Raw genomic sequence first — 27,969 nt, forward strand, 5'->3', positions numbered from 1 at the left:
TACTAAAACAATATTCACCTCAGGCTCCGTCCTTCAGCGAATAATTGTTAAATATTGCCGTTTTGAGACCATTTTCAACTCATATAACGATAATGGCATAATAATGCAAGTGCACCTTTCAAAGATCAATAAACTGTCAAAGACATTTTAAATATCCAAAATAAATAAACAAAACAGCTAAAAACAATAAATACAATTGAAATAAAAACGACATGAAGCGAACTACACTGTCTGTGTGCACCATTTGGACTGTCCTGTTTGTACTTTGTTTGACTGATTGTCGACTAAACGCCCCAGTGATTGTGGACTGTCGGGAAGACGGAGACTTCCCATGATTTTATCCTTTTTTTTCCGCAGCAGGGGAAAACTGCATCGGATGATTATGCTTTAGGTGCAGATGTATGTTTGTCTTATTGGCGCGTTTAGTTGCTACTGTTTTACAACAAATGAGACATAGTGGTTTCACGCGGTCATTCGGCTTGAACCCCAAGTGCTCCCACACGGCAGCTGTCGCGTTCGGCTTCGAAACCAATTCCATCTTTGTTTTTTATTCCTCCAAATCTCAACTAGCGTTTTCTCTGGCTTGCTAGTCCTCACGGGGCTCTCATGCTGCACTCTGGCAGAGAATGTATATTAGGAAGATTACGTGCGGAAGACGGGCGTAAGACCATGGGCGTATAAAGAATGGGACACCTGGTATAGACGGGCTCTGCCTCCCCACACAGAGACCATGCGGCTGACAAGTGACTGACACAACTCGAGGGTTAACTCCGATGCTCCGGAGTGAAAACTCTTGTCATCCAGTCTCTTTGATAGAGAGAGGCACGAGAAAAATAATATTATATGCAAATGGGAATTATCGCGGCCGGCAAAATGATCAAGCTCATTAAATTGATCAAATTGATTCATTGCTTATTGCGACAGGCCTACACACACACACACACACACACACACACACCACACACACCACACACACCACACACACACACACACACACACACACACACACACACACACCTGTCTGTCCATAGGCGAAGATGCATGCATTGTATCCCAGGAAGGCGTTGTCAAGGAGACTGTCTCCAAGGCACTGGAACACAACGTCCTGACCTGGAGACACACAACATACAACCAACACACTGATCAGACTACACAACAACACACTGATCAGACTACACAACACACACACACTGATGAGACAACAACACAACACAGCACTACACAACAATAACAAACAACACAACACACAGCAATACACACACATCAACTAACGACACACAAAACACACAACTTCATCCCAGGTGGGTTGGTGCTTAGGTAGGTTGGGTAGGTCCCAGGGAGCGCTGGTTGCTGATTGGTCGATCGGGGTCAGGTGGGTTTGTAAAAGGTGTGCTCACCTGCGTACACGTCCGTCTGCGACTCGTCCATGGACCAGAAGCAGTGGTCGTAGGCAAACACCTGCAGGTCAAAGAGGTCAGAGGTCAGAGGTCAGATATGAGGCCGCAGTAGCACCTCGTTATAAACAATTGATACATATATTGGTTATAAACATTGATATATATATTGGTTCTAAACATTGATATATATTGGTTCTAAACATTGATATATAGTGGTTATAAACATTGATATATATTGGTTATAAACATTGTTATATATTGGTTATAAACATGTAATGTTCTCTGATATCAGGACGCACCTTAGGCTGGGTCCTGGAGAGAGGAGAGAGGAGAGAGGAGGGGAGAGAGGAGAGAGAGAGGAGAGGGAAGAGGAGAGGAAAGAGGGGAGAGAGCACAAGTTAGTGGAAGTTCCATTCAATTCATTCATTCTATTTATTTCATGGTGACTGAGATGTCCCAGGTCCTGGTGTACCATGCTGTGGTGAATAACATCTGCCTAACGACTCCCCCTCCTCCTATCAGGCCGGGGGGCCGTCGATGAAGACTGCTCCCCCCCCCCCCCCCCCCCCCGCCCCGCCTCCCCCCTCCTCCTCCTCCTCCTCCTCCTCCTCCTCCCCATCAGGGCTGACGACAGCATTAAGGACTCAGACAGCTTCCTCCTCTAATCGCAGTGAAACAATCATCAGATGTTCTGATTCTGCAGATCAGTCTGGAGTGAGGCGATGGAGGCGATGGGGGGCGAGGTGCGGGGAGGGGTGAGATGGCGTCTCAGATCGGGGTGCCGTTTAAAACACCTCCAATCTGTCCCCTCCTCCGGTGCACATCTCCGGGACTATTATGGGATGCGTTGTCCACAGTGACATCATCCCCCGGGCTCCGTTGAGCCTCATTACGCCGGTCGGTTTTTTTTTTTATTTTCCAAAAAAAACAACGTGCGGAAGGCAACGGAATACGTTCCTTTATTACAGACCGTCACATCATCCAATATGCAGTAAAACAAACATCTCACACACACGCACACACATGCACGCACACGCACACGCACACGCACACGCACGCACACACACTGTGAAAAGCAGCAGTGTGTCAGAGGCAAACATGAGTGAGTTTGTGGTTTAATGGGTCTAAGGGAGTTTATGAACTTATCAGTTTCCGTGTTCCGTGTGAGTTTATGAATGCTTGAGTTTCTCTGAAGATGAGATCTGGACTGAATGTTTAGAATGTCAGCAGACCAGCCGGAGTCAGAAGGTATTTACTGTCATATCATACAGCAGGAGGCTAGCAGAGCAGGAGGCTAACAAGTGGCTAACAGAGCAGGAGGCTAACAGAGCAGGAGGCTAACCGAGCGGGAGGCTAGCAGAGCGGGAGGCTAACAGTGCAGGAGGCTAACAGAGCAGCAGGCTAACAGGAGGCTAACAGAGCAGGAGGCTACCAGAGCAGGAGGCTACCAGAGCAGGCTAACAGGATGCTAACAGAAGCAGGCTAACAGGAGGCTAACAGAGCAGGCTAACAGGAGGCTAACAGAGCAGGAGGCTAACAGGAGGCTAACAGAGCAGGAGGCTAACAGAGCAGGCTAACAGGAGGCTAACAGAGCAGGCTAACAGGAGGCTAACAGAGCAGGAGGCTAACAGGAGACTACAGAGCAGGCTAACAGGAGGCTAACAGAGCAGCAGGCTAACAGGAGGCTAACAGAGCAGGAGGCTAACAGGAGGCTAACAGAGCAGGCTAACAGGATGCTAACAGAGCAGCAGGCTAACAGGAGGCTAACAGAGCAGGAGGCTAACAGAGCAGCAGGCTAACAGGAGGCTAACAGAGCAGCAGGCTAACAGGAGGCTAACATGCCCCTGGCAACAAGCTGGTTCCTCACTAAAGGTCGCTCTATGGGAAACATTGAAAACACATGAACAGGCCCCGACAGGAGCCATGTGACCCAACAAACACATGTTCTCTGGACCAATCAGAGGAACCCAAACCCGGACCAAACAACCCCACCTCTCCTCCTATCAGAGGGGGCCACGGCCCGGCGGTCTGAGGCGGTTCCTGTGCCTGTGTTTGCTGGTCGTGTTTGAACAGCTCTGACTTTACGGGAGATGTTCTTCAGGTTGATCCTGAACCACACCCACCAGAGAGAAGAGGGGGGGGGGGGGGGGGAGGGGAAGGGGGGCGGGGGTCACATGACTCAGCAGGAGCACGCCTGTATACCTGAGGGCGCCACGCCCCTGCCTGCTGCCACTCAGGCTCACGCTGCCCAGGTGCATGTTGGGTACTAGCCTCCCACGTGCCAGGGGAAAAAACTCATGTTCCCCGACACTGCAGAGCACTGGCGCGCACCGAGCTAGCCCTGAGCTAGCACCGAGCTAGCACCGAGCTAGCACCCAGCTAGCACTGAGCTAGCACCCAGATAGCACCGAGCTAGCCCTGAGCTAGCACCCAGCTAGCACCGAGCTAGCACCAAGCTAGCTCTGAGCTAGCACCGAGCTAGCACCAAGCTAGCCCTGAGCTAGCACCGAGCTAGCACCAAGCTAGCCCTGAGCTAGCACCAAGCTAGCCCCGAGCTAGCACCCAGCTAGCACCCAGCTAGCACCGAGCTAGCCCTGAGCTAGCACCCAGCTAGCACCCAGCTAGCACCAAGCTAGCTCTGAGCTAGCACCGAGCTAGCACCAAGCTAGCCCTGAGCTAGCACCGAGCTAGCACCGAGCTAGCCCCGAGCTAGCACCAACCTAGCACCAAGCTAGCCCCAAGCTAGCACCAAACCCTGCTGGTTTTGCGCTCCTTTAGCAGAGTCCTCGGCCAGCGGGAGGTTCCGGGTGAAACCTCCTCTCGGCTGAACCAGCAGATAGGAGGAGCTCTCACTCTGGTCCTCAGACAGTACACGGTCTCTCTCTTAGGTCCTCAAACGGGAGAGTGAAAGTAGGATCCTGTAGGACCTGTTCAGGCCCACGGGGCGAACAGTGGAACATGTCTGGGCTCACTCACACACACACACACACACACACACACACACACACACACACACACACACACACACACACACACACACACACACACACACACACACACACACACACACACACACACACACTTAAAGGGGAATCTGAAATATTTGACTTTCTCGAGAACACAGACAAGTCATTTGTCTCCCCTCCCTCCCCCCCCTCTCTCCCTCCCTCCCTCCCTGCTCCATGCAGGTGAATGGGGAGTGTGTGCTGAGGGGAGATAGGGGTGAGGAGGAGGGAGACACAGCTCTGAACCAACACTGCAGAACCTGCCTGGGCCCACAGACAGGCGACGTGTCTGAACATCACGGCTCATGATTCCTCATCCCCGCACTCAGACACCGTCGTGGAAATATTAATCATAACTATAGTACACAATTATAAACCCTAACATTAACCTTGTTTATATAATTACTAGTCAATCTAAAAGGAACTGTTTACATTCTCCTTGGACCTTAAGATACCACCCTTCCTCTCTCTAACTGAGACAAGGTAGTTCAGATTTGCATTCCCACTGGAGCCACAGAGTCTGATACTGAGGCCAGGCCAATCGACTGACTTCTTTGTTGTGTAGATTTGTTTGACTGTATTGCAGCCCTGTCTTACAGACTTGCAGACATGTCCACTTCCCCCATAGTGTATTGCAAATTAACTTCCTCTCCCGCCAATCCTAAATGCTCCAGAATGGTCCCTCCCACTTACCTTTGTTATCTGTATATTCCCTACCCACAATGCAAACGTTTCCCTATAACAATCTTGTTCACCCATTGTCTCACTGAATGTATCCTTGGTAACTTTGCTGCCTGTACTTTCCCATGATCATGCTCTAATATTAAATCAAATATTTTGCTGGCCGACGTGTCCTAAAAAGAAGTTTCTCTTCATCAGACACCCATCATTTATCACTCGCTTTGATTCAGACAAACTGACAGCGAATCAGATACACCTCGCTGTGGGGCAGGTAGGGGTTAGACAGTACAGAGACAGGTCATTAAGGAGCAGGTAGGGGTCAGGGGTCATCTGGCTCTAGGATGTGTACAGGTAGACTGAGGACATTGGGGACGGAACCCAGAACCTTCCAGCTGCTCCTCTAACTCTACTAACGGTCAGCCAGCCGTCCGCTCGGCCCGGGGAACGGCGGATAAGAGAAGCCTTTGTTTAGGTAACGGAAAACTAGAGGAGAGGCAGGACAAACACTCCCTCTGTTCAGAGAGGGGGAGGGAGGAGGAGGAGGAGGAGGAGGAGGAGGGAGGAGGGAGAGGGGGAGAAAGGAGGGAGAGGGGGAGAAAGGAGGGAGAGGAGGGAGAGGAGGAGGAGGAGGAGAAGGGGAGAGGAGGAGGTAAGGAAGGAGAGGAGGAGGAGGAGAGAGGGGGAGGAGGAAAAAGGAGGAGGGAGAGGGGGAGAGAGGAGGGAGAGGAGGAGGAGGTAAGGAGGGAGAGGAGAGGGAGAGGAGGAGGAGGGAGATAGGGTGGAGGCTGGAGGTAGGGTGGAGGTAGGGTGGAGGTAGGGTGGAGGTAGGGTGGGGTAGGGTGGGGGTAGGGAGGTGGTGTGATGGAGGTAGGGAGGTGGTGTGATGGAGGTAGGATGGGGGTAGAGAGGTGGTGTGATGGAGGTAGGGTGGGGGTAGGGAGGTGGTGTGATGGAGGTGTGATGGAGGTAGGGTGGGGGTAGGGTGGAGGGAGGGTGGGGTAGGGTGGAGGTAGTGTGGGGTAGGGTGGAGGGAGGGTGGGGGTAGGGTGGGGGTGTGATGGAGGTGCGATGGAGGTGTGATGGGGGTAGGGTGGTGGTGTGATGGAGGTGTGATGGAGGTAGGGTGGGGTAGGGCTGTACCTGGGGTCGTCCTTGCTAAGGTTGAGGTTGGCCGGGTGAAGCAGAGTCTGGTTTCCACTCATCTCCACCACACACTTCGTCTTCATCTCCCTCTCTGCTCACACACACGCAGAGTGAGAGAGAGACACAGACACACACAGACAGACACACAGACAGACAGAGTGAGAGTGAGACAGACATACAGACAGACACAGACAAACAGCCATGGATTTCTGGAGATAAACTGCTCCTCTCCAGGAAATTCACATAAAGAGTGAGTGAGTGAGTGAGTGAGTGAGTGAGTGAGTGAGTGAGTGAGTGAGTGAGCCTGACTCATCGTTTTACTTGGACAAACATCCCTGAGAAGTTAGGTTCAAAGGTCTCCACACACTCCTTTGCCTTCTGGAACCAGGAAGTGCACAGGAAGCAGTCATCGCCCTGTGTGTCCGTCTGTTATTCTAACCTGTGTCCTCCTCCCTCCCGGTTGTGCGTCTCCGTTGTTCAGCTCGTTGTGTTGTCGTTTATCTCTGTGTGTGTGCGGTGCTGCCCGCAGGTTATTGCATCGATAAAGTCGTATTGTCTGACTGAGACCGTAGGCCTCGTCCCGGCCACGCCCTCACGGGGCTGCCATCCCATAATACTCCCCCAGACCGCTGAGGACAACAGCCGCCTGCCGCAGCATCTCGTTACCATGGAAACCTGTTGACATGTTCAGTGCTGTGTGGCTTTCTGTCCCGCTTGTGACAGGAAGTGATGTCACACCCTCCACTCCCTACGGCTCCCACTCAACTGTCACCTGAGACGAACGCGAACGACGGTCGTTTTACACACGGAAAATAACTAACAATATCTTTACAACTATAACTCAACAATAACAAACAGAGGAGGAGTGAGTGAGTGAGTGAGTGAGTGAGTGTCTGTGTGAGTGAGTGAGTGAGTGAGTGTCTGTGTGAGTGAGTGAGTGAGTGAGTGTCTGTGTGAGTGAGTGAGTGAGTGTCTGTGTGAGTGTCTGTGTGAGTGAGTGAGTGAGTGAGTGAGTGTCTGTGTGAGTGAGTGAGTGAGTGAGTGAGTGAGTGAGTGAGTGTCTGTGTGAGTGAGTGAGTGAGTGAGTGAGTGAGTGAGTGTCTGTGTGAGTGAGTGAGTGAGTGAGTGAGTGAGTGAGTGAGTGAGTGTCTGTGTGAGTGAGTGAGTGAGTGTCTGTGTGAGTGAGTGTCTGTGTGAGTGAGTGAGTGAGTGAGTGAGTGAGTGTCTGTGTGTGTGAGTGAGTGAGTGAGTGAGTGAGTGAGTGAGTGAGAGTCTCACCTCTCCTGTTCATTGGCCGGAGGCGGACCGCCACCTTTACGTTGGCGTGGTTCAGCTCCTCCATGACCTGAACACACACACACACACACACACACACACACACACACACACACACACACACACACACACACACACACACACACACACACACACACCAGTAAAACACACACACACACACACACACACACACACACACACACACACACACACACACACACACACACACACCAGTAAAACACACACACACACACACACACACACACACACACACACACACACACACACACACACACACACACACCAGTAAAACACAACACTAACACACCAGTATAACACACCAGTATAACACAACACTACACACCAGTATAACACAAACCACTAGAACACACACCAGTATAACACAACACTAACACACCAGTATAACACAACACTAACACACCAGTATAACACAAACCACTAGAACACACACCAGTAAAACACAACACTAACACACCAGTATAACACAACACTAACACACCAGTATAACACAACACTAACACACCAGTATAACACAAACCAATAGAACACAACACTAACACACCAGCATAACACAAACCACTAGAACACACACCAGTAAAACACAACACTAACAAACCAGTATAACACAACACTAACACACAAGTATAACATACTAGTATAAACACACACCAGTATAACACAAACCAGTAAAACAGCAGTATAACACAACAGTATAACACACCAGTATAACACAGATCAGAGTCTCACTGGGGGGGTGACACCAGTATAACACACCACTACAACACACCCACACACAATGTATATATACATAGCACCCACTCATACAATATATATATATATATATTTTTTTTTTTCCGTTAAGTTTGTGAACACGGAACTTCCACGTCAGGAGCGCATCGTCCGCACAGATCCGACGGGTCATTAATTAATCAGATACGGGACGTCCCGTGCAGGAACAACGTGCCCGGTTACAGGTGACGTGTGTTTCTAACGTGTGTGTCTTTCGGATATGTGTGTGTTTCTGATGTGTGTGTGTGTGTGTGTGTGTGTGTGTGTGTGTGTGTGTGTGTGTGTGTGTGTGTGTGTGTGTGTGTGTGTGTGTGTGTGTGTTATGCACGGCTCTGACCGGGGAGGGAAGTACGCAGCTCGTGTCCCCTCTCTCCCGTACCTCGCAGGGCGTCCTACCGCAGACACCTTCAGTCCACCTCGGCTCTGCGGAACGCACACACCATTACGCACTAAACACAAACTAACACAAACTCTCTCTCTCTCTCTGGCAGTGTGTCCGACACGTCGAGGGGACCGGACAGGAGGCGCTGAACACGGGTAGGGGTGAAGTGTGAAGACTTACGAATGACGGCCGCTGGGTTCCACCTGTTGTGTTTCCTGATCGGAGCTCGAAGGGGATTTGCTGCCGTCGGGTTTAGAGGCTGAAGACGGCAGATCTGCACCCAGCGGGGGGCGCTGCAGCCTCACGCCCATCCACATGGGCTGTAGATCTAGGACGTTACTGCTCTAGGAAGATGAAGATCTATTAATTATGGATCTATGAAGTTGTAGATCTATAAAGTTGCAGATCCATGAAGTTGTAGAGCTATGAAGTTGTAGATCTATTATAGATATATAAAATTGTATATCTAGGAAGTTGTATATCTATGCTCCAAACACGCAGGTTGAAATCATTGCATAACGCAAACAATTCATGAACGTTTCTTGTTTTAAATATGAACTATGCTATATGAGGTTTCAAATGTTTTTAAATGATAAAACAAGAAGTTAAGAATTTGTTAAATTGAACAAGAATGTATTATTTTTACACGTTCGTCATTCCATATTCACCCGCACGTTTAAATCATCTACAAAAACAAATTATTATTTTAAATGTTCTAAGTTTGAAACCTTAAAGATAAGTGCAAAGTGAAATATAAAGTATAAAGTGGCGTATTCCGTTTTACGACAGCTGCTCCCGCCGTACGGCTCAGCGTGTGTGTTCGTGTTGTGTTGATATTGTTCGTGTTGTTGGTTCTCATTACGCTCTTTAACACTCATAACACCTCCTGAAACCAGACGACCTCATCGGACCACGACATGGGGAAGCCGAAGAAGAAGAGTGAGTCTATGATATCTCTCTCTCTCCGGAGTAATGTCAGGTTATTAACTGGTTATTAACTGTGTGGCTGTGTAGCTTGTTGCTAATGCTAACTCCCTTCCAACTTGTCATCATGAATCCTAACCCTTCATAACCGACCTGCTATGTTAACATGAATCCTAACCCTTCATAACCGACCTGCTATGTTAACATGAATCCTAACCCTTCATAACCGACCTGTTATGTTAACATGAATCCTAACCCTTCATAACCGACCTGTTATGTTAACATGAATCCTAACCCTTCATAACCGACCTGCTATGTTAACATGAATCCTAACCCTTCATAAGCGACCTGCTATGTTAACATGAATCCTAACCTTAACCCTTCATAATAGACCTGTTATATGTTAACATGAATCCTAACCTTAACCCTTCATCTTCTCATGTCTTAATGAACCTACACCTAAAGTAGTTTAGGGTTACATGGTCCCTCCGTTCAGTCTGAATATGACTGAATAATATTATGGGTCCAAATGTTAAACTTGATCACCTCCAACCTTCTACCTAAACTAACCATCTCTAATCTTCTACCTAAACTAACCATCTCTAATCTTCTACCAAAACTAACCATCTCTAACCTTCTACCAAAACTAACCATCTCTAACCTTCTACCTAGACTAACCATCTCTAACCTTCTACCTAGACTAACCATCTCTAACCTTCTACCTAAACTAACCATCTCTAACCTTCTACCAAAACTAACCATCTCTAACCTTCTACCAAAACTAACCATCTCTAACCTAACACCTAAATGAAGCATCTCTAACCTTCTACCTAGACTAACCATCTCTAACCTTCTACCTAAACTAACCATCTCTAACCTTCTACCAAAACTAACCATCTCTAACCTTCTACCAAAACTAACCATCTCTAACCTTCTACCAAAACTAACCATCTCTAACCTAACACCTAAATGAAGCATCTCTAATCTAATACCTAAACTAACCATCTCTACTCTAATACCTAAACTAATCTACTATCTCAAACCTTATATCATTACCGTAATACCTAAACCTAACCCTCTGTAACGTTACCGTGATACCTAAACCTAACCCTCTGTAACATTATCGTAATACCCTAACCTAACCTTCTGTAACATTACTGTAATACCTGAACCTATCATTACCGTAATACCTGTATAATGTGTAATATCATTACCGTAATACCTGAACGCTGCGTTCTCCAGCTGACCTGAGCCGCGCTGAGCTGATGATGATGACGGTGTCCGATGTCATCCAGCAGCTGGTGGAGGCCCACGAGGAGGGGAGGGACATCAACCTCAACAAGTAAGAGTCCCCCTGGTAACCATGGTTACCTTCATAACCCCCCCCCCCCCCCCCTCGCTCTAAGTCAGAGAAGTTGTGGAAGCATGAATCTGGTTCATCTGGAGGTCGTCCTTGTGGGTTCATCGTGTCTCCCCCTGTCTCTCCCTCTGTCTCCCCCCCCGTCTTCCCTCTGTCTCCCCCCCCGTCTCTCCCCTCGTCTCCCCCCTGTCTCCCGCCTGTCTCCCCTCTGTCTCCCCCCCCCCCGTCTCTCCCCTCGTCTCCCCCCTCGTCTCCCCCCTGTCTCCCCTCTGTCTCCCCCCCCCCCGTCTCTCCCCTCGTCTCCCCAGGGTGAAGACTAAGACCTCCGCTAAGTACGGCCTGTCCTCCCAGCCCCGCCTGGTGGACATCATCGCCGCCGTGCCGCCGCAGTACCGCCGCGCCCTGGTGCCCAAACTCAAGGCCAAGCCCATCCGCACCGCCAGCGGGGTGAGAACTGTGTGTGTGTGTGTGTGTGTGTGTGTGTGTGTGTGTGTGTGTGTGTGTGTGTGTGTGTGTGTGTGTGTGTGTGTGTGTGTGTGTGTGTGTGTGTGTGTGTGTGCGCGCGTAACATGTGTGTCCTCTGGTTCCAGATTGCGGTGGTGGCTGTGATGTGTAAGCCTCATCGCTGTCCGCACATCAGCTTCACCGGGAACATCTGTGTGTGCGTGAGCTTAATAACACATCATCACATCAGCTCCATGTGTACAATATTTAAATAAAATATTTTTTGTTTTCAGTTTAATGTAATGGGCACGCTTCCGTACACTTAATAATTAATTAAATGTCCAGTGACACATACTACAGCTACTGCAGAGAGGCAGATACAGGACTGACCTGGTTCATTCAGATTTATTGATCTGTATGTAAAGAATGGAATGCATATGGATATACGTTTACCGTGAGAGCTACAGCTGATGCACTATTAGGCCTGGGCAATAAAACAATAATTTATCGTATCTTGATAGACTTTTGATCAATATCAATATAAAACATAATATATATCGATAAGAGACTGGACCACCGAATCTAGCAGCTGGGTTTGTTACACAAACACGGTTCCGTACTTATTTACAATATTTGAGTGTTTTTCATTGTTCTATCGACATTGGAGTATTTATCAATGAAGAACAGTGGAAGGTCATATTAAGTGTTAAACAGAAGTGTTTAAATCCACCATGGTAATTCCTAGTCTTTTTAGGTCATTACAATTCTCAAGTTATCGATATCGATCAATATGATCAAGTTATATCGTGATATGTCTTTCAGCCAAATCGCCCTGGCCTTTGCACTATATTTATCTACTAGATATCTACTCTATGGATGTAGATACGTTACTAATATCTACTTCATTTATATGTACTATATTAATATCTTCTATATTGATGTAGATGCTATATTTATGTCTACTATATTATTAATTCATATTAATATGTGGTATGTTCTTCTTGTGGTTGGTCAGTTATTGCCCTGGGGGTCCGGACTCAGACTTTGAGTATTCCACCCAGTCCTACACCGGGTATGAGGTGAGTTCACAACCCTGATCCTGTGTCAGCTAACCCTAGGTACCCTGTATCAGCTAACCCTAGGTACCCTGTGTCAGCTAACCCTAGGTACCCTGTATCAGCTAACCCTAGGTACCCTGTATCAGCTAACCCTAGGTACCCTGTGTCAGCTAACCCTAGGTACCCTGTGTCAGCTAACCCTAGGTACCCTGTTTCAGCTAACCCTAGGTACCCTGTTTCAGCTAACCCTAGGTACCCTGTATCAGCTAACCCTAGGTACCCTGTATCAGCTAACCCTAGGTACAAAATGAGCCTATCCCCTAACCCTGACCCTGTGTCACCTACAATGAACCCTATCCCTATCCTAAGCACACGCTACGGAACGCGGCTCTAACCCCTCACGCTGCAGCGGCGTCTCGCTCCATTAAAAGATAAGAGCTCAGCTGACGAGAACATCTGGGGAACATTTACTCACCTGGAGGACTGACTCATATCTCTCTCTCTCTCTCTCTCTCCCTCTCCCTCTCCCTCTCCCTCTCCCTCTCTCTCTCTCTCTCTCTCTCTCAGCCTACCTCCATGAGGGCGATCCGGGCGCGCTACGACCCCTTCCTTCAGACCCGACACCGCGTCGAGCAGGTGAGAGAGATGAGCTGATTGGTTGATTCATGTGCTGATGTGGACATTGTTGCATGTGCTGTTTGGTTAATTGACATGTTGATTGGCAAATTCATATACTGCTCGGTGAATGATGTGCTAAATAGTTTTTATGTTGATTTGTTCATTTATCTCCTGATTGATGTGCTGATTGGGTGGTGTGTTGATTGTGTTAATTGGTGTATTGATTGTGTTAATTGCCGTGTTGATTGTGTTAATTGCCGTGTTGACGCGCTGAAGCTGAAGCAGCTGGGCCACAGCGTGGACAAGGTGGAGTTCATCGTGATGGGCGGGACCTTCATGGCGCTGGCGGAGGAGTACAGAGACTACTTCATCAGGAACCTCCACGACGCCCTCTCAGGACACACCTCCAACAGCGTGGCCGAGGCCGTCAGGTGACCCTCGCCTACTGGGCAATAATAACATGACTCTGTACTGGTGATTGAAAACGGGAATTATTCCTTATCAATGACATGGCCTGTTACTCATCAATAACATGACCTGCTGGTTGTCGTTAACATGACGTACTGGTTAATAATAACATGGCCACATGACTCTTATCAGAATCTTATCACATATGTAAAAGTAACAGGGTTGTTAAAGAAAATATTTGTGAGCCATTAAATGTCCAGCGATGTTCCACACCCTTACATTCGGAGGCAGTACTGCACTAACTCTGAATGCTAATTGTGTAAAAAAGACAAAGAAGACTGAATTTGGTCGTGTGACCATGAATATCCAGGAAGCATGTGGCATAATATGGACCTACAACAGCCCTAGAGCCTTTTAACCATGTGGGTAATAAGGACTCAGCCAGACTTTGTTGTTGGGAAACAGTCAGCCTTACCTTGCTAGTACTATGGAGTTTAATAACTTACTCCATACAATGAGCTTACTATGTAGGTGAAATGGTTTCGGGCAACACTTTCCTATTAACGGTTTAGTCCCTAAGAGGTAGGTTGCTGAGGAAGTTAGCAACTATGCGTTTGGCAAACAAAACCCTGGTTATCAATGACATGACCTGTTGGTTATCAATAACATGGCATATTGGTTAATAATAACATGACATACTGGTTATCAATAACATGGCATATTGGTTAATAATAACATGACGTACTGGTTATCAATAACATGGCATATTGGTTAATAATAACATGACATACTGGTTATCAGTAACATGGCATATTGGTTAATAATAACATGACGTACTGGTTATCAATAACATGACTTATTGGTTATCAATAACATTGCCGTACTGGTTATCATTAACGTCAGTTATATAAGAAGACCTTTATTCATCTCAGACGTTTCTGATCTCCTCCTGGTCACAGCGCTCTGAACCACATGATGAACAGCAGATAAACATCTGAACGGCTGGTCAAACCACCCAGACACACACTCACAGACACACACTCACAGACACACACACACTCACACATAACCATTCACAGTTCTGGTGGTGGCCACCAGATGGCAGTGTGTTCCAGTTGTCGAAGTGGAGAGTTCTGCCCTAGGGAACAGTGTGTGTGTTTGTGTGTGTGTTTTAATGGGTGTTTGTGTGTGTGTGTGTGACGTGTCTCCGCCCACTGGCGAGATCACCTTCAACCAATCAGACATCATTCTCCCCCAAACCGCCAGCCCCCCAACCTGCGAGATCACACACACACACACACACACACACACACACACACACACACACACACACACACACACACACACACACACACACACACACACACACACACACACACACACACACACACACACACACACACACACACACACACACACACACACCTCGTATCTGTGTGTAGATATTACTGCCTGAGGCTTCCTTCCCTGATGGGACCGTTTGTACCAGAACCGTGTTTGTGAATGTGAGTCTGTATACCTGTGTGTGTGTGTGTGTGTGTGTGTGTGTGTGTGTGTGTGTGTGTGTGTGTGTGTGTGTGTGTGTGTGTGTGTGTGTGTGTGTGTGTGTGTGTGTGTGTGTGTGTGTGTGTGTGTGTGTGTGTGTGTGTGTGTGTGTGTGTGTGTTTCTGTTTCTGTATGCCTGTGTGTGTGTGTGTGTTTCTGTATGCCTGTGTGTGTGTGTGTGTGTGTGTGTGTGTGTTTCTGTATACCTGTGTGTGTGTGTGTGTGTGTGTGTGTGTGTGTGTGTTTCTGTATGCCTGTGTGTGTGTGTGTTTCTGTATGCCTGTGTGTGTGTGTGTGTGTGTGTGTGTGTGTTTCTGTATGCCTGTGTGTGTGTGTGTGTGTGTGTGTGTGTGTGTGTTTCTGTATGCCTGTGTGTGTGTGTGTGTTTCTGTATGCCTGTGTGTGTGTGTGTGTGTGTGTTTCTGTATGCCTGTGTGTGTGTGTGTGTGTGTGTGTGTGTGTGTGTTTCTGTTTCTGTATGCCTGTGTGTGTGTGTGTGTGTTTCTGTATGCCTGTGTGTGTGTGTGTGTGTGTGTGTGTGTGTGTGTTTCTGTATACCTGTGTGTGTGTGTGTGTGTGTGTGTGTGTGTGTGTGTTTCTGTATGCCTGTGTGTGTGTGTGTTTCTGTATGCCTGTGTGTGTGTGTGTGTGTGTGTGTGTGTTTCTGTATGCCTGTGTGTGTGTGTGTGTGTGTGTGTGTGTGTGTGTGTTTCTGTATGCCTGTGTGTGTGTGTGTTTCTGTATGCCTGTGTGTGTGTGTGTGTGTGTGTGTGTGTGTGTCTCTCTACGGTGTGCGGCCCTCAGTCCATCTCGGTGTCTAATCACCTGTGATAATAGAGTTCTTATCGATTCATTAGCTGCCATCTGATTAAGACCAGCGTGTAATTGGTGTACACCAGACACCGGGGCCCCTACCCAGCATGCCGCGGGGCGGGGATGACGCCCCCGGAGCAGCTGGACAGACGACGACGACGGCGGCGGCGGCGGCTGGCGGCGGTGGCCGGCGGAGACCTCTGTATTGTTTTAATGATTTCCATCGGGGCTCAGACCCGATGTGACGGCGCTTCAGGCCTGACCGCCGCGCCGCCGACGACAAAATGGCTTTCTGCCACCGGCCGCGTGAGCAGACAGCTCTGATTGGCTGCGGCGCGCCCGGGTTGGATTGCAGAGTTAGCGGTGATGATTGTGTGTCCTCGTGCGTAATGAGCGGCGGCGGCGGCAGCTGGTCCGCGGACTGTCCGCCAAACACACATCTGTTGGGGGGGGGGGGGGGGGGGGTGGGTGGAGATGATGTCCCCCTTACACTCAGGCTTATCTTAGATTAGAAGCACCTAGTTGCACCGAGGGTCTGGTGAGAGCTGAACGGTTGAGGGTTCACAACCCCGACGACCTGGAGGCACCCTGGACCAAGAGGCTCCTTAGTTACTGAGTAGTAGTTAGTGGCAGTACTAGTAGTTAGTGTAGCAGTACTAGTAGTCAGTGTAGCAGTACTAGTACTTAGTGTAGCAGTACTAGTAGTTAGTGTAGCAGTACTAGTAGTCAGTAGCAGTACTAGTAGTCAGTGTAGCAGTAGTTAAGTCTATCAGTACTAGTAGTTAGTATAAGTAGTAGTTAGTTAAGTAGTCTTATCAGTACTAGTAGTTAGTGTAGCAGTACTAGTAGTCAGTAGCAGTACTAGTAGTCAGTGTAGCAGTAGTTAAGTCTATCAGTACTAGTAGTTAGTATAAGTAGTAGTTAGTTAAGTAGTCTTATCAGTACTAGTAGTTAGTGTAGCAGTACTAGTAGTCAGTGTAGCAGTAGTTAAGTCGATCAGTACTAGTAGTTAGTATAAGTAGTAGTAGTTAGTTAAGTAGTCTATCAGTACTAGTAGTTAGTGTAGCAGTACTAGTAGTCAGTGTAGCAGTAGTTAAGTCGATCAGTACTAGTAGTTAGTATAAGTAGTGGTAGTTAGTTAAATAGTAGTTAGTAGTTAAATAGTAGTTAGTATAAGTAGTAGTAGTAGATAGTTAAGTAGTCTATCAGTACTAGTAGTTAGTGTAGCAGTACTAGTCAGTGTAGCAGTAGTTAAGTCGATCAGTACTAGTAGTTAGTATAAGTAGTGGTAGTTAGTTAAGTAGTCTTATCAGTACTAGTAGTTAGTGTAGCAGTACTAGTAGTCAGTGTAGCAGTAACTACCATCTCCCGTCTTCCCTTCCTGTCCGAGGAATGCTTGAAGAGTCCGTTGCTGCGCAGCTACGGGAACGTCTCCAAGGTCACTCGCTGTTTGAAACATTCCAGTGTGGTTTGCGCACCGGCCCCATAGCACAGAGACAGCGTTGTCGAGGGGGACCCATGACCTTCTCATCTCTGCCCGTTCTGGATCCCCCTCCCTGCTCATCCTCCTCGACCTTTCAGCGGCTTTTGACACACGTCGTCCACACCGCCGCCGCCGCCGCCGCCGTGCCCTCCTAAGACCGCCGCCACACCGACGTTCTTAAGTTGTCCTTCGATTGTTCATGATTCAATCTGCACTTCAACTCCCCTTTTAGCTGTTTTTTATTCATGTCTTTTATCCCTGGATTTGAATGTGTTATTGCCCCTTAGTGTTTTGTGATTTTGTTTTTCGGTTTCTCTAGCACTGAGATTATTTTCTGAAAAGTGCTTTACAAATAAAATGTATTATTATTATTATTATTATTATTATTATTACTAGTAGTTAGTGTAGCAGTAGTTAGTCTATCAGTACTAGTAGTTAGTATAAGTAGTAGTAGTTAGTTTAGTAGTCTATCAGTACTAGTAGTTAGTGTAGTAGTAGTAATACTATGTTTGTTGAACTGTGGTTAATGTAGGAGGACTAGTAGTTAGTGTAGTATTAGTAGTTAGTCCATCAGTACTTGTACTGTATTGGTAGCACTAAGTGCTAAGTGTGTCTCCCGTAGGTACTCTGAGGTGAGCAGCACTAAGTGCTAAGTGTTAAGTGTGTCTCCCGTAGGTACTCTGAGGTGAGCAGCACTAAGTGCTAAGTGTTAAGTGTGTCTCCCGTAGGTACTCTGAGGTGAGCAGCACTAAGTGCTAAGTGTTAAGTGTGTCTCCCGTAGGTACTCTGAGGTGAGCAGCACTAAGTGCTAAGTGTTAAGTGTGTCTCCCGTAGGTACTCTGAGGTGAGCAGCACTAAGTGCTAAGTGTTAAGTGTGTCTCCCGTAGGTACTCTGAGGTGAGCAGCACTAAGTGCTAAGTGTTAAGTGTGTCTCCCGTAGGTACTCTGAGGTGAGCAGCACTAAGTGCTAAGTGTTAAGTGTGTCTCCCGTAGGTACTCTGAGGTGAGCAGCACTAAGTGCTAAGTGCTAAGTGTGTCTCCCGTAGGTACTCTGAGGTGAGCAGCACTAAGTGCTAAGTGTTAAGTGTGTCTCCCGTAGGTACTCTGAGGTGAGCAGCACTAAGTGCTAAGTGTGTCTCCCGTAGGTACTCTGAGGTGAGCAGCACTAAGTGCGTGGGCGTGACCATCGAGACGCGTCCCGACTACTGCCTGAAGCGCCACCTCAGCGACATGCTGAGCTACGGCTGCACCCGGCTGGAGGTGGGGGTGCAGAGCGTGTATGAGGACGTGGCCCGCGACACCAACAGGTAACACAGCAGGGGTGGGGGGGGGGGGGGGGGGGGCAGGGGCCCGGGGGGCAGCCACACAGCGGGGGCCGTACACAGACCCCCCACGTGTACATGATGCAGACAGACCCCCGCTTGTTTTCTCAAGTGCATCGATGATGGAACGGCTCGTAATTTTGTGTGTGTGTGTGTGTCTCTGTCTCTATCTGTCTCTCTCTGTGTGTGTGTGTGTGTGTGTGTGTGTGTGTGTCTCTCTCTCAGGGGCCACACGGTGCGGGCGGTGTGTGAGTCGTTCCACCAGGCGAAGGACGCGGGCTTCAAGGTGGTCTCCCACATGATGCCCGACCTGCCCAACGTGGGCATGGAGCGCGACGTGGAGCAGTTCATCGTACGCACCCCCACCCCCGTCACACACCCCCGTCACACACCTCCGTCACACACCGCTTCACCTCTCACCCCTCCATCACTAACCCTCACCCCTCCATCACTAACCCCTCCTTCACTAACCCCTCCATCAATAACCCCTCCATCACTAACCCCTCCATCACTAACCCCTCCATCACTAACCCTCACCCCTCCATCACTAACCCCTCCATCACTAACCCTCACCCCTCCATCACTAACCCCTCCATCACTAACCCCTCCATCACTAACCCCTCCATCACTAACCCCTCCATCATTAACCCTCACCCCTCCATCACTAACCCCTCCATCACTAACCCCTCCATCACTAACCCCGCCATCACTAACCCCTCCATCACTAACCCCTCCATCAATAACCCCTCCATCACTAACCCCTCCATCACTAACCCCTCCATCACTAACCCTCACCCCTCCATCACTAACCCCTCCATCACTAACCCTCACCCCTCCATCACTAACCCCTCCATCACTAACCCCTCCATCACTAACCCCTCCATCATTAACCCTCACCCCTCCATCACTAACCCCTCCATCACTAACCCCTCCATCACTAACCCCGCCATCACTAACCCCTCCATCACTAACCCCTCCATCACTAACCCTCACCCCTCCATCACTAACCCCTCCATCACTAACCCTCACCCCTCCATCACTAACCCTCACCCCTCCATCACTAACCCTCATCCACTCATCCCTCCATCATGAACCCTCATCAATCCAAGTACAGGATCAATACTGTGTGTGTGTGTGTGTGTGTGTGTGTGTGTGTGTGTGTGTGTGTGTGTGTGTGTGTGTGTGTGTGTGTGTGTGTGTGTGTGTGTGTGTGTGTGTGTGTGTGGCCAGCGCTTCAGAGTCAGAGGGTTAACAGACTTTAAATTGGATCTTTTCAGAGTGTGTGTGTGTGTCAGTGTGTTTTCTGGGTCCTGAGTCACCGATAGGAAATAGAATGTCTTTGTCTCTGAAGCATTGTGTTCTACAGTAATAACTGCTAGTGCTCACTACTCAGGAGGTACGTGTGTGTGTGTGTGTGTGTGTGTGTGTGTGTGTGTGTGTGTGTGTGTGTGTGTGTGTGTGTGTGTGTGTGTATCCATGAGGTCCTAAAACATCCTCGTCTCTCCCCCCTCCCTCACTCTCTTATCAGAGCATCAGTAGAACAAACTCAGTCTCTCTCTCTCTCTCTCTCTCTCTCTCTCTCTCTCTCTCTCTCTCTCTCTCTCTCGCCCCCGCCTCTTATCCTACATCACAATCACACTCTGGGTCTAGAGACCAGCCTGTCTCTCTGCAGACCTGTCTCTCTCTCTCTCTCTCTCTCTCTCTCTCTCTCTCTCTCTCTCTCTCTCTCTCTCTCTCTCTCGCTGTATCTCAGGCTGCTGAACTCATTGATTTGTGTTTTAATTGTTTAGTAAATCTGTCTGATTGGTATTCTGATAGCTCCCAGTGTACACACACAGACACAGACACACACACACACACACTCTAGGCTGTGTGTGTGTGTGGCGTCGGGGCTGATAAAGGATGTTATTCTCTGTCTTATCTCCTCCTCACAGCCTCTGAACACAAACCAGCTCCTTTCCGCTCCACGCCGGCCGCTCACTCTACAGCCAACACAACTAACTAACACAACTACTCTCTAACACAACTAACTAACACAACTACTCTCTAACACAACTAACTAACACAACTACTCTCTAACACAACTACTCTCTAACACAACCAACTCCTCGGTACACCTCACCACACCCGGTCCTCGTGGTTCTGTGTGTGTTCAGTCCGCTGTGTGGTTCTGTGTGTGTGTGTGTGTGTGTGTGTGTGTGTGTGTGTGTGTGTGTGTGTGTGTGTGTGTGTGTGTGTGTGTGTGTGTGTGTGTGTGTGTGTGTGTGTGTGTGTGTGGTTCTGTGTGTGTTCAGTCCGCCGTGTGGTTCTGTGTGTGTGTGTGTGTGTGTGTGTGTGTGTGTGTGTGTGTGTGTGTGTGTGTGTGTGTGTGTGTGTGTGTGTGTGTGTGTGTGTGTGTGTGTGTGTGTGTGTGTGTGCTCAGTCCGCTGTGTGGTTCTGTGTGTGTGTGGTTCTGTGTGTGTGTGTGTGTGTGTGGTTCTGTGTGTGTGTGTGGTTCTGTGTGTGTTCAGTCCGCCGTGTGGTTCTGTGTGTGTGTGTGGTTCTGTGTGTGTTCAGTCCGCTGTGTGGTTCTGTGTGTGTGTGGTTCTGTGTGTGTTCAGTCCGCTGTGTGGTTCTGTGTGTGTGGTTCTGTGTGTGTTCAGTCCGCTGTGTGGTTCTGTGTGTGTGTGTGTGTGTGTGTGTGTGTGGTTCTGTGTGTGTTCAGTCCGCCGTGTGGTTCCGTGTGTCCCCAGGAGTTCTTCGAGAACCCGGCGTTCCGCCCTGACGGCCTCAAGCTCTACCCTACGCTGGTGATCCGCGGCACCGGGCTGTACGAGCTGTGGAAGACGGGCCGCTACAAGTCGTACTCCCCCAGTGCTCTGGTGGACCTGGTGGCCCGCGTCCTGGCCCTGGTGCCGCCCTGGACCCGCGTGTACCGCGTGCAGAGGTCAGCCCGGGGACTACGTTACCCAGCAGCCTCCCGGAGACGGGCGGTCCGCTCAGGCCCCACCAGCTCGTCCAGGGGCCACGTCCAGTGTTGTTATAAAGATGCTGTGTCTGCACTGGCTTATTAATTATTATACCTTCTTATAACGCCTCAGCTTTGACCTAATGTTACTCTTGCTTTTAAATTGTAAATCTCTCTCTCTCTCTCTCTCTCTCTCTCTCTCTCTCTCTCTCTCTCTCTTCCCCCCCCCCCCCCCCCCCCAGGGACATCCCCATGCCCCTGGTGAGCTCGGGGGTGGAGCACGGGAACCTGAGGGAGCTGGCCCTGCAGAGGATGCAGGACATGGGGACCGAGGTGAGGGCATCGACCCTATAACGTACTGTATAACGTACTGTATAACGTACTGTATAGCAGACATGGGAACAGAGGTCAGCACAGGGCATCGACCCTATAACGTACTGTATAACGTACTGTATAGCAGACATGGGAACAGAGGTCAGCACAGGGCATCGACCCTATAACGTACTGTATAACGTACTGTATATCAGACATGGGGAGGGAGGTGAGCACAGGGCATCGACCCTATAACGTACTGTATAACGTACTGTATATCAGACATGGGGAGGGAGGTGAGCCCGGAGGTCCTCTGGAGGACCGGGGGAGTGACCTGATGACAGGGCATCGACCCTATTACATGCTGTACACGGTGCAATACGCAGTATTACATACAGAGTGCTCATGCCAACGTACACGTACATCCTCACACTATGGGGTGTGTGTCCTAGTGTTGAAGTGATGGTATCACAGCTGTCGTTGTGTCCCTGGTTTGCGTCCGTGTCGCTCCAGTGTCGAGACGTCCGGACCAGAGAGGTGGGCATCCAGGAGATCCACCACAAAGTCAGACCCTACCAGGTAACTACACTCACCAGGTAACTAGCCTCACCTGACCAGGTAACTACACTGACCAGGTTACTACACTGACCAGGTAACTACCTCACCTGAACAGGTAAACCCTCCTACCTGACCAGGTGACCCTCCTACCTGACCAGGTGACCCCTCCTACCTGACCAGGTGACCCTCCTACCTGACCAGGTGACCCTCCTACCTGACCAGGTGACCCCCTCCTACCTGACCAGGTGACCCCTCCTACCTGACCAGGTGACCCTCCTACCTGACCAGGTGACCCCTCCTACCTGACCAGGTGACCCTCCTACCTGACCAGGTGACCCTCCTACCTGACCAGGTGACCCCTCCTACCTGACCAGGTGACCCCTCCTACCTGACCAGGTGACCCCTCCTACCTGACCAGGTGACCCCTCCTACCTGACCAGGTGACTCCTCCTACCTGACCAGGTGACCCCTCCTACCTGACCAGGTGACCCCTCCTACCTGACCAGGTGACTCCTCCTACCTGACCAGGTGACCCCTCCTACCTGACCAGGTGACCCCTCCTACCTGACCAGGTGACTCCTCCTACCTGACCAGGTGACCCCTCCTACCTGACCAGGTGACCCCTCCTACCTGACCAGGTGACCCCTCCTACCTGACCAGGTGACTCCTCCTACCTGACCAGGTGTTATCTGTCTCAGGTGGAGCTGGTGCGGCGGGACTACGTGGCTAACAGCGGGTGGGAGACCTTCCTGTCCTACGAGGACCCTGAACAGGACATCCTGATTGGCCTGCTGCGCCTGCGCCGCTGCTCCGACCAATCGTTTCGCCCGGAGCTGAAGGGGGGCGTGTCCATCGTGCGCGAGCTTCACGTGTACGGCAGTGTGGTTCCTGTCAGCAGCCGAGACCCCAGCAAGTTCCAGCACCAGGTAGGCACACACACACACACACACACACACACACACACACACACACACACACACACACACACACACACACACACACACACACACACACACACACAGATGCAGTACCATCACTTTGAACACATAGTTGAATGTAGTGTGTATAATGTGTAGTAGTAGAGTGACCTTTAACTGTGTGTGTGTGTGTGTGTGTGTGCACGCGTGCGTGCGTGCAGGGCTTTGGGACGATGCTGATGGAGGAGGCGGAACGAATCGCTTCAGAGGAGCATGGATCCTGCAAGCTGGCTGTTATCTCTGGTGAGGGAGAGAGAGAGAGGGAATGGTCTTTCACCTACGCGTGTGTGTGTGTGTGTGTGTGTGTGTGTGTGTGTGTGTGAGAGATGCTGACGTGTGTGTGTGTGTGTGTGTGTTCTTCCTCAGGGGTGGGCACCAGGAACTACTACAGGAAGCTGGGCTATGAGCTGGAGGGGCCGTACATGGTGAAGGACCTGTTGGCCGCCCCGCTCTGACCCGGACCCCCGGAGAGACCAGCCCACCCCCCTCCACCCCTCACCCCTCACCCCCCCTCCACCCCCCCCCACCCCTCACCCCCCCCTCACCCCTCACCCCCCCCCCCCACCCCCCTCCACCGGCGTTCAGAACCAAGATGGCCACTGTGTGAAGGCCAACTGAAATGTTGCTCAGTTCCTCCTTGACTTTGTTGAGCAGTGATGTCATATCCTGTGTTTACTGCGGACTGGAGACGTCTTTTCTTGTCTCCACCACTCTTCTATTTATACATTAAAACTGATAGCAGCCCGTAGCCGTGGCAGCTAACACGCTATCCTGCTAGCCGTATCGGTTGAGGGCTAGCTCTCTGTGCACAAGGTCAGGGTTAGCGCTCCACTTAGCGCGCGCTACCAGAGCGCTACCCGGGTGTAGCCCTGAGGGTGAGCTAGCCGTCGCGGGTAATGTCTATCCTAGCTAGCCGTCTCCGTTGAGGCTAGCTAACTATACATACGGAAAGGTAAGCGCTCTGCTAGCTGTAGCCTGTTAGCCGCGCCCGCCGCGCCTGCCAGCGGCTACCGGTTTAAAATAAAGATATTTTATACTTTTTTTTTTTTCGTCGAACCGTCGCCGCCGCGCAAGGTGGAACCCGTTGGCATGGCGACGAGAAACCCCACGTCACGTGTCGCGGTGTCCCACTTCCACTATTGAAAGTAAATCTGGTTCTGCCAGCGGAACCGGAACCTTTTGTCTCGGGGGGAACATTGGGCTTCTTCACGCCTCCCGGCTAATCACGGCGCAGATTACCAGCGTCTCCAGACGCGGGCCGCTGATTGGTCGAGGGGGAGGGGGGGGCACGCCGCCCGGTGGTTCCCTCGCACCATCGTCGAGACACACACACACACACACACACACACACACACACACACACACACACACACACACACACACACACACACACACACACACACACACACACACACACACACACACAGACGCACGCCATGTTTTATGAAGCAGGAAATAGACTTGATGTGCTGCACAAATAGGTCTTTAAGAAGCTGCACCTAATCCTGTTTGTGGCGGTGACGCCTCGCCCTGAATAAAGACCAGCATCCTCCAGCGCCGCCGCGTGTCTCCAGTGTTGTGCTCTGAGCTAATGGTCGGCGACTCCCACCCGGTCAGGGGGCACGCCCCCGGCGCGTGACCCCGGGGGGATTGTTCTTTGAGTGTGTCACAGACTGCCGCGACACCAATTACTCCGCCTTGATCTCCGTCACCCCCCTCCTACCACCACACACCAAACCCCCCCCCCCCCCCCTCTACGGAGCTCCGCTTTGTCACCGGAGGAGAAGAAAAACGGCCGACAGTAAAATAAACGGCTTCATGGAGAGAGACCCCCTCCTCTCTCATCCTCCTCTCTCCACTCCTCTCATCTCTCCCTCTCTCTCTCCGTTCTCCCTCAGCCCCTCTCCCCTCTCATCTCTGACCTCCCTCCCTCCCTCCTCACCCCCTCCCCTCTTGGGGGTGAGGACTTGTGGGTAATTTCCTGGATTCAGCGAGTTAAGTCGTGACTGACTGGTAGGGGGGGGGGGAGGAGGGGGTAGTGGTGCAGTTGTGACGCATGGAGGAGACCCTAGCCCCTCCCACAACTCTCTCTCTGCTCCACCTCCACCTGTTAACACCACCTCTGTTCTCTCTGCTGATGATTTTTTTAGGTCTAAAATTGAGGAGCATAAAAAGGATCCCAAGAAATTGTGGGCAACTCTTAGGCCCTTAGGGACGAAAGAGAACCCCAAGCAGAAACAAAGGAAAATAGGCCTAGATATTAATGGGTCCATATCGTGTGATAAAAAAAATGGTGGCAAATACCTTTAATAGCTTCTTCACAACAATTGCAAGTAACCTGGTGCAGAAGTAAGTAACAGAGGAGTTGGTACTAACAAAACTCAAAGGCCTGAATCCTTCCAAGGCCACCGGTTTTGACAACATCCCAGCTAAATTTCTCAGGGATGCTGCTGAAAAAAATCACTCCTGTCATAACCCATCTTATAAATTGATCCATTAAAAATAGCCATTTCCCCAATACATTTAAGGTGGCAAGAGTTATGCCTTTATATAAAAAGGGGCTCAAATCTGATCCTGGTAATTTCCGCCCCATATCTATCTTGTGTTCAATTTCAAAAATTATTGAAAGAATAATTTATGAGCAAATAGACAGTTATTTAGCAGAGCAGAACATCTTATTTGACTTCCAATCAGGATTTAGAAAAGCCCATTCCACTGATACCTGTCTGCTTTATCTTACAGACTTCATCAGAAAAGAGGTGGATAAGGGGAACTTTTGTGGCATGGTGTTAATAGACCTTCAAAAGGCATTTGACACAGTTCAGTCTGATATTCTCTTGAACAAACTTAAAGCCCTGGGTTTTTCTGGTACATCTCTCCAGTGGGTGAGGTCATACCTGGTTGGAAGAGAACAGGTGGTGGATGTGGAAGGGACCTTGTCCTCACCACTTAAATTAACATGTGGAGTTCCCCAGGGGAGTATTTTAGGTCCTCTCTTCTTTTTGCTATATGTACATGAAATGCCGTCAGCCATAGACTGCAATCTGTTTTTATTTGCAGACGACTGCCATTTTAGTCTCTCATAAAGAGAAATCAGCGGTAGAAAGGCTGCTCAGTATAGAACTTCTTAACCTCAGTTCTTGGCTGACAGATAACAAGCTGTCTCTCCACCTTGGCAAAACAGAGTCGATTCTTTTTGGGTCCAGAGACAAACTAAGAAAGTCTTTGGGTTTTAGGGTAGTAGTAGGTGATGTTGAGGTCACGGCCAAGGAAGTTGTCACTTACTTAGGCTGTATATTAGACAAACTATCAGGGGAATTTATGGCCCAAAGAGTCATCTTAAAGGTGAGCCAAAGGACTAAGTTCCTGGCAAGAATATCCAGCCTCTTGGATAGTAGCACCTTGAAAATCCTGGCCAATGCCCTAGTTCAATGCCATCTTGACTATGCCTGTACATCTTGGTACACTGGCACTACTAAAGGCCTAAAAGACAAGCTGCAGATCTGTCAAAATAAACTGATCAGAGTGGTCCTCAAACTCCATCCCAGAACACATCTTCTTCCTGACCACTTCTCCAGTCTTAGGTGGCTCAGAGTGGAGGAGAGAGTTTCCCAACTTAAACTGCGTTTAGTCTACAAAATAAGAAATAACCTGGCACCCAAGTACCTAAGAAATTACTTCTCAAAAATGAGTGACACACACAATTATTCCACCAGGGGGAGTTCCACTGATTTCAGGCCCTGCCGTTTTAAGAGCTGTATGGGAAAGTACTCTTTCCTATACTCGGCAGCTGTCTTGTGGAATGGCTTACCTTTAAACCTTAAACTGTTGAGCTCCTCCTACTTTCATTTTAAATCTTCAATAAAAAAAATGGTTATCCAACTCATAAACCAAATCAAAAGAGGACTAGGAATTCCTTGTACCTTGTAAGAATATTGTACTTTTACTTGTCTGTTTGTGTGTCTTGGGAACTTATCCCTTGTTTTATTTATTTTATTCCCCTTTGTTCCTCAATGTTTTAGTCCACTGTGCTGTGTGTTTGTCCTCCATGCTTTAGTCCATGTGTTGTTTCTCCCCTTCCATCTAAAGGACCACAATGGAAACAAGCCTTTGGGCTTTATTGTGTTTTTTTTTTAATCCTTTTGAACACTTTTGTTAATTGTTGTTCAATTCCTTCACTCCACCTCCACCTTTTCCACCACCTCTCTGTGGGACCAGGTGACGTCAGGGCCGTCCGTCACGCGGCGCCGACGTGGCGGTCGGCTATCGACCAGCGACACACAAGTTAATTCACCGCTTAAGGCGCAGCACCAGTCAGATAGCGGCTTCAGATGGAACGCTCCGGAACAGAGGGCTGGGCTGCACTCCTCCTCCTCCTCCTCCCACAGCAGAGGGAGGGGTGTGTGTGTGTGTGTGTGTGTGTGTGTGTGTGTGTGTGTGTGTGTGTGTGTGTGTGTGTGTGTGTGTGTGTGTGTGTGTGTGTGTGTGTGTGTGTGTGTGTGTGTGT

The 27,969-nt window shown here is 49.5% G+C and overlaps 2 protein-coding genes across 2 annotated transcripts in view; one reads left to right on the forward strand and one right to left on the reverse strand.

Moving 5' to 3' along the window:
* LOC311364222 (uncharacterized protein) overlaps positions 1 to 8,901 on the reverse strand; it is a 25,250-nt gene extending 16,349 nt beyond the window's left edge. Inside the window, exons 1-8 of the mRNA XM_084484229.1 lie at positions 8,874 to 8,901; positions 8,649 to 8,734; positions 7,505 to 7,571; positions 6,224 to 6,317; positions 1,697 to 1,709; positions 1,398 to 1,458; positions 1,018 to 1,110; positions 19 to 31 (exon numbers count right to left, since the gene is read on the reverse strand). Of these exons, the coding sequence (XP_084340355.1) occupies positions 19 to 31; positions 1,018 to 1,110; positions 1,398 to 1,458; positions 1,697 to 1,709; positions 6,224 to 6,317; positions 7,505 to 7,568 (338 nt within the window). The 5' untranslated portion in view covers positions 7,569 to 7,571; positions 8,649 to 8,734; positions 8,874 to 8,901. The remainder of the gene's footprint in view (positions 1 to 18; positions 32 to 1,017; positions 1,111 to 1,397; positions 1,459 to 1,696; positions 1,710 to 6,223; positions 6,318 to 7,504; positions 7,572 to 8,648; positions 8,735 to 8,873) is intronic.
* A 596-nt stretch (positions 8,902 to 9,497) lies between these two features.
* Positions 9,498 to 24,987, forward strand: elp3 (elongator acetyltransferase complex subunit 3). The gene is made up of 15 exons (XM_084483663.1): positions 9,498 to 9,632; positions 10,860 to 10,959; positions 11,286 to 11,424; positions 11,568 to 11,638; positions 12,437 to 12,500; positions 13,047 to 13,115; positions 13,374 to 13,528; positions 18,492 to 18,653; positions 18,894 to 19,020; positions 21,401 to 21,594; positions 21,858 to 21,948; positions 22,441 to 22,506; positions 23,184 to 23,411; positions 23,624 to 23,705; positions 23,829 to 24,987. Exons 1-15 carry the CDS (start codon positions 9,611 to 9,613, stop codon positions 23,915 to 23,917), a joined length of 1,659 nt encoding a protein of 552 aa, XP_084339789.1. The 5' UTR covers positions 9,498 to 9,610; the 3' UTR covers positions 23,918 to 24,987.
* Positions 24,988 to 27,969: the final 2,982 nt, after the last annotated feature.

The sequence above is a fragment of the Micromesistius poutassou genome (genome assembly GCF_964030765.1).
Source record: "Micromesistius poutassou genome assembly, chromosome: 19".
Taxonomy (NCBI): domain Eukaryota; kingdom Metazoa; phylum Chordata; class Actinopteri; order Gadiformes; family Gadidae; genus Micromesistius; species Micromesistius poutassou.

Coding starts and splice junctions, on each gene's coding strand:
- elp3 (XM_084483663.1), top strand. CDS start 9,611: ATGGGGAAGCCGAAGAAGAAGA. Junction 13,116..13,373: donor CCCGACACCGCGTCGAGCAG/GTGAGAGAGATG, acceptor GACGCGCTGAAG/CTGAAGCAGCTGGGCCACAG. Junction 19,021..21,400: donor GCGACGTGGAGCAGTTCATC/GTACGCACCCCC, acceptor GTGTGTCCCCAG/GAGTTCTTCGAGAACCCGGC.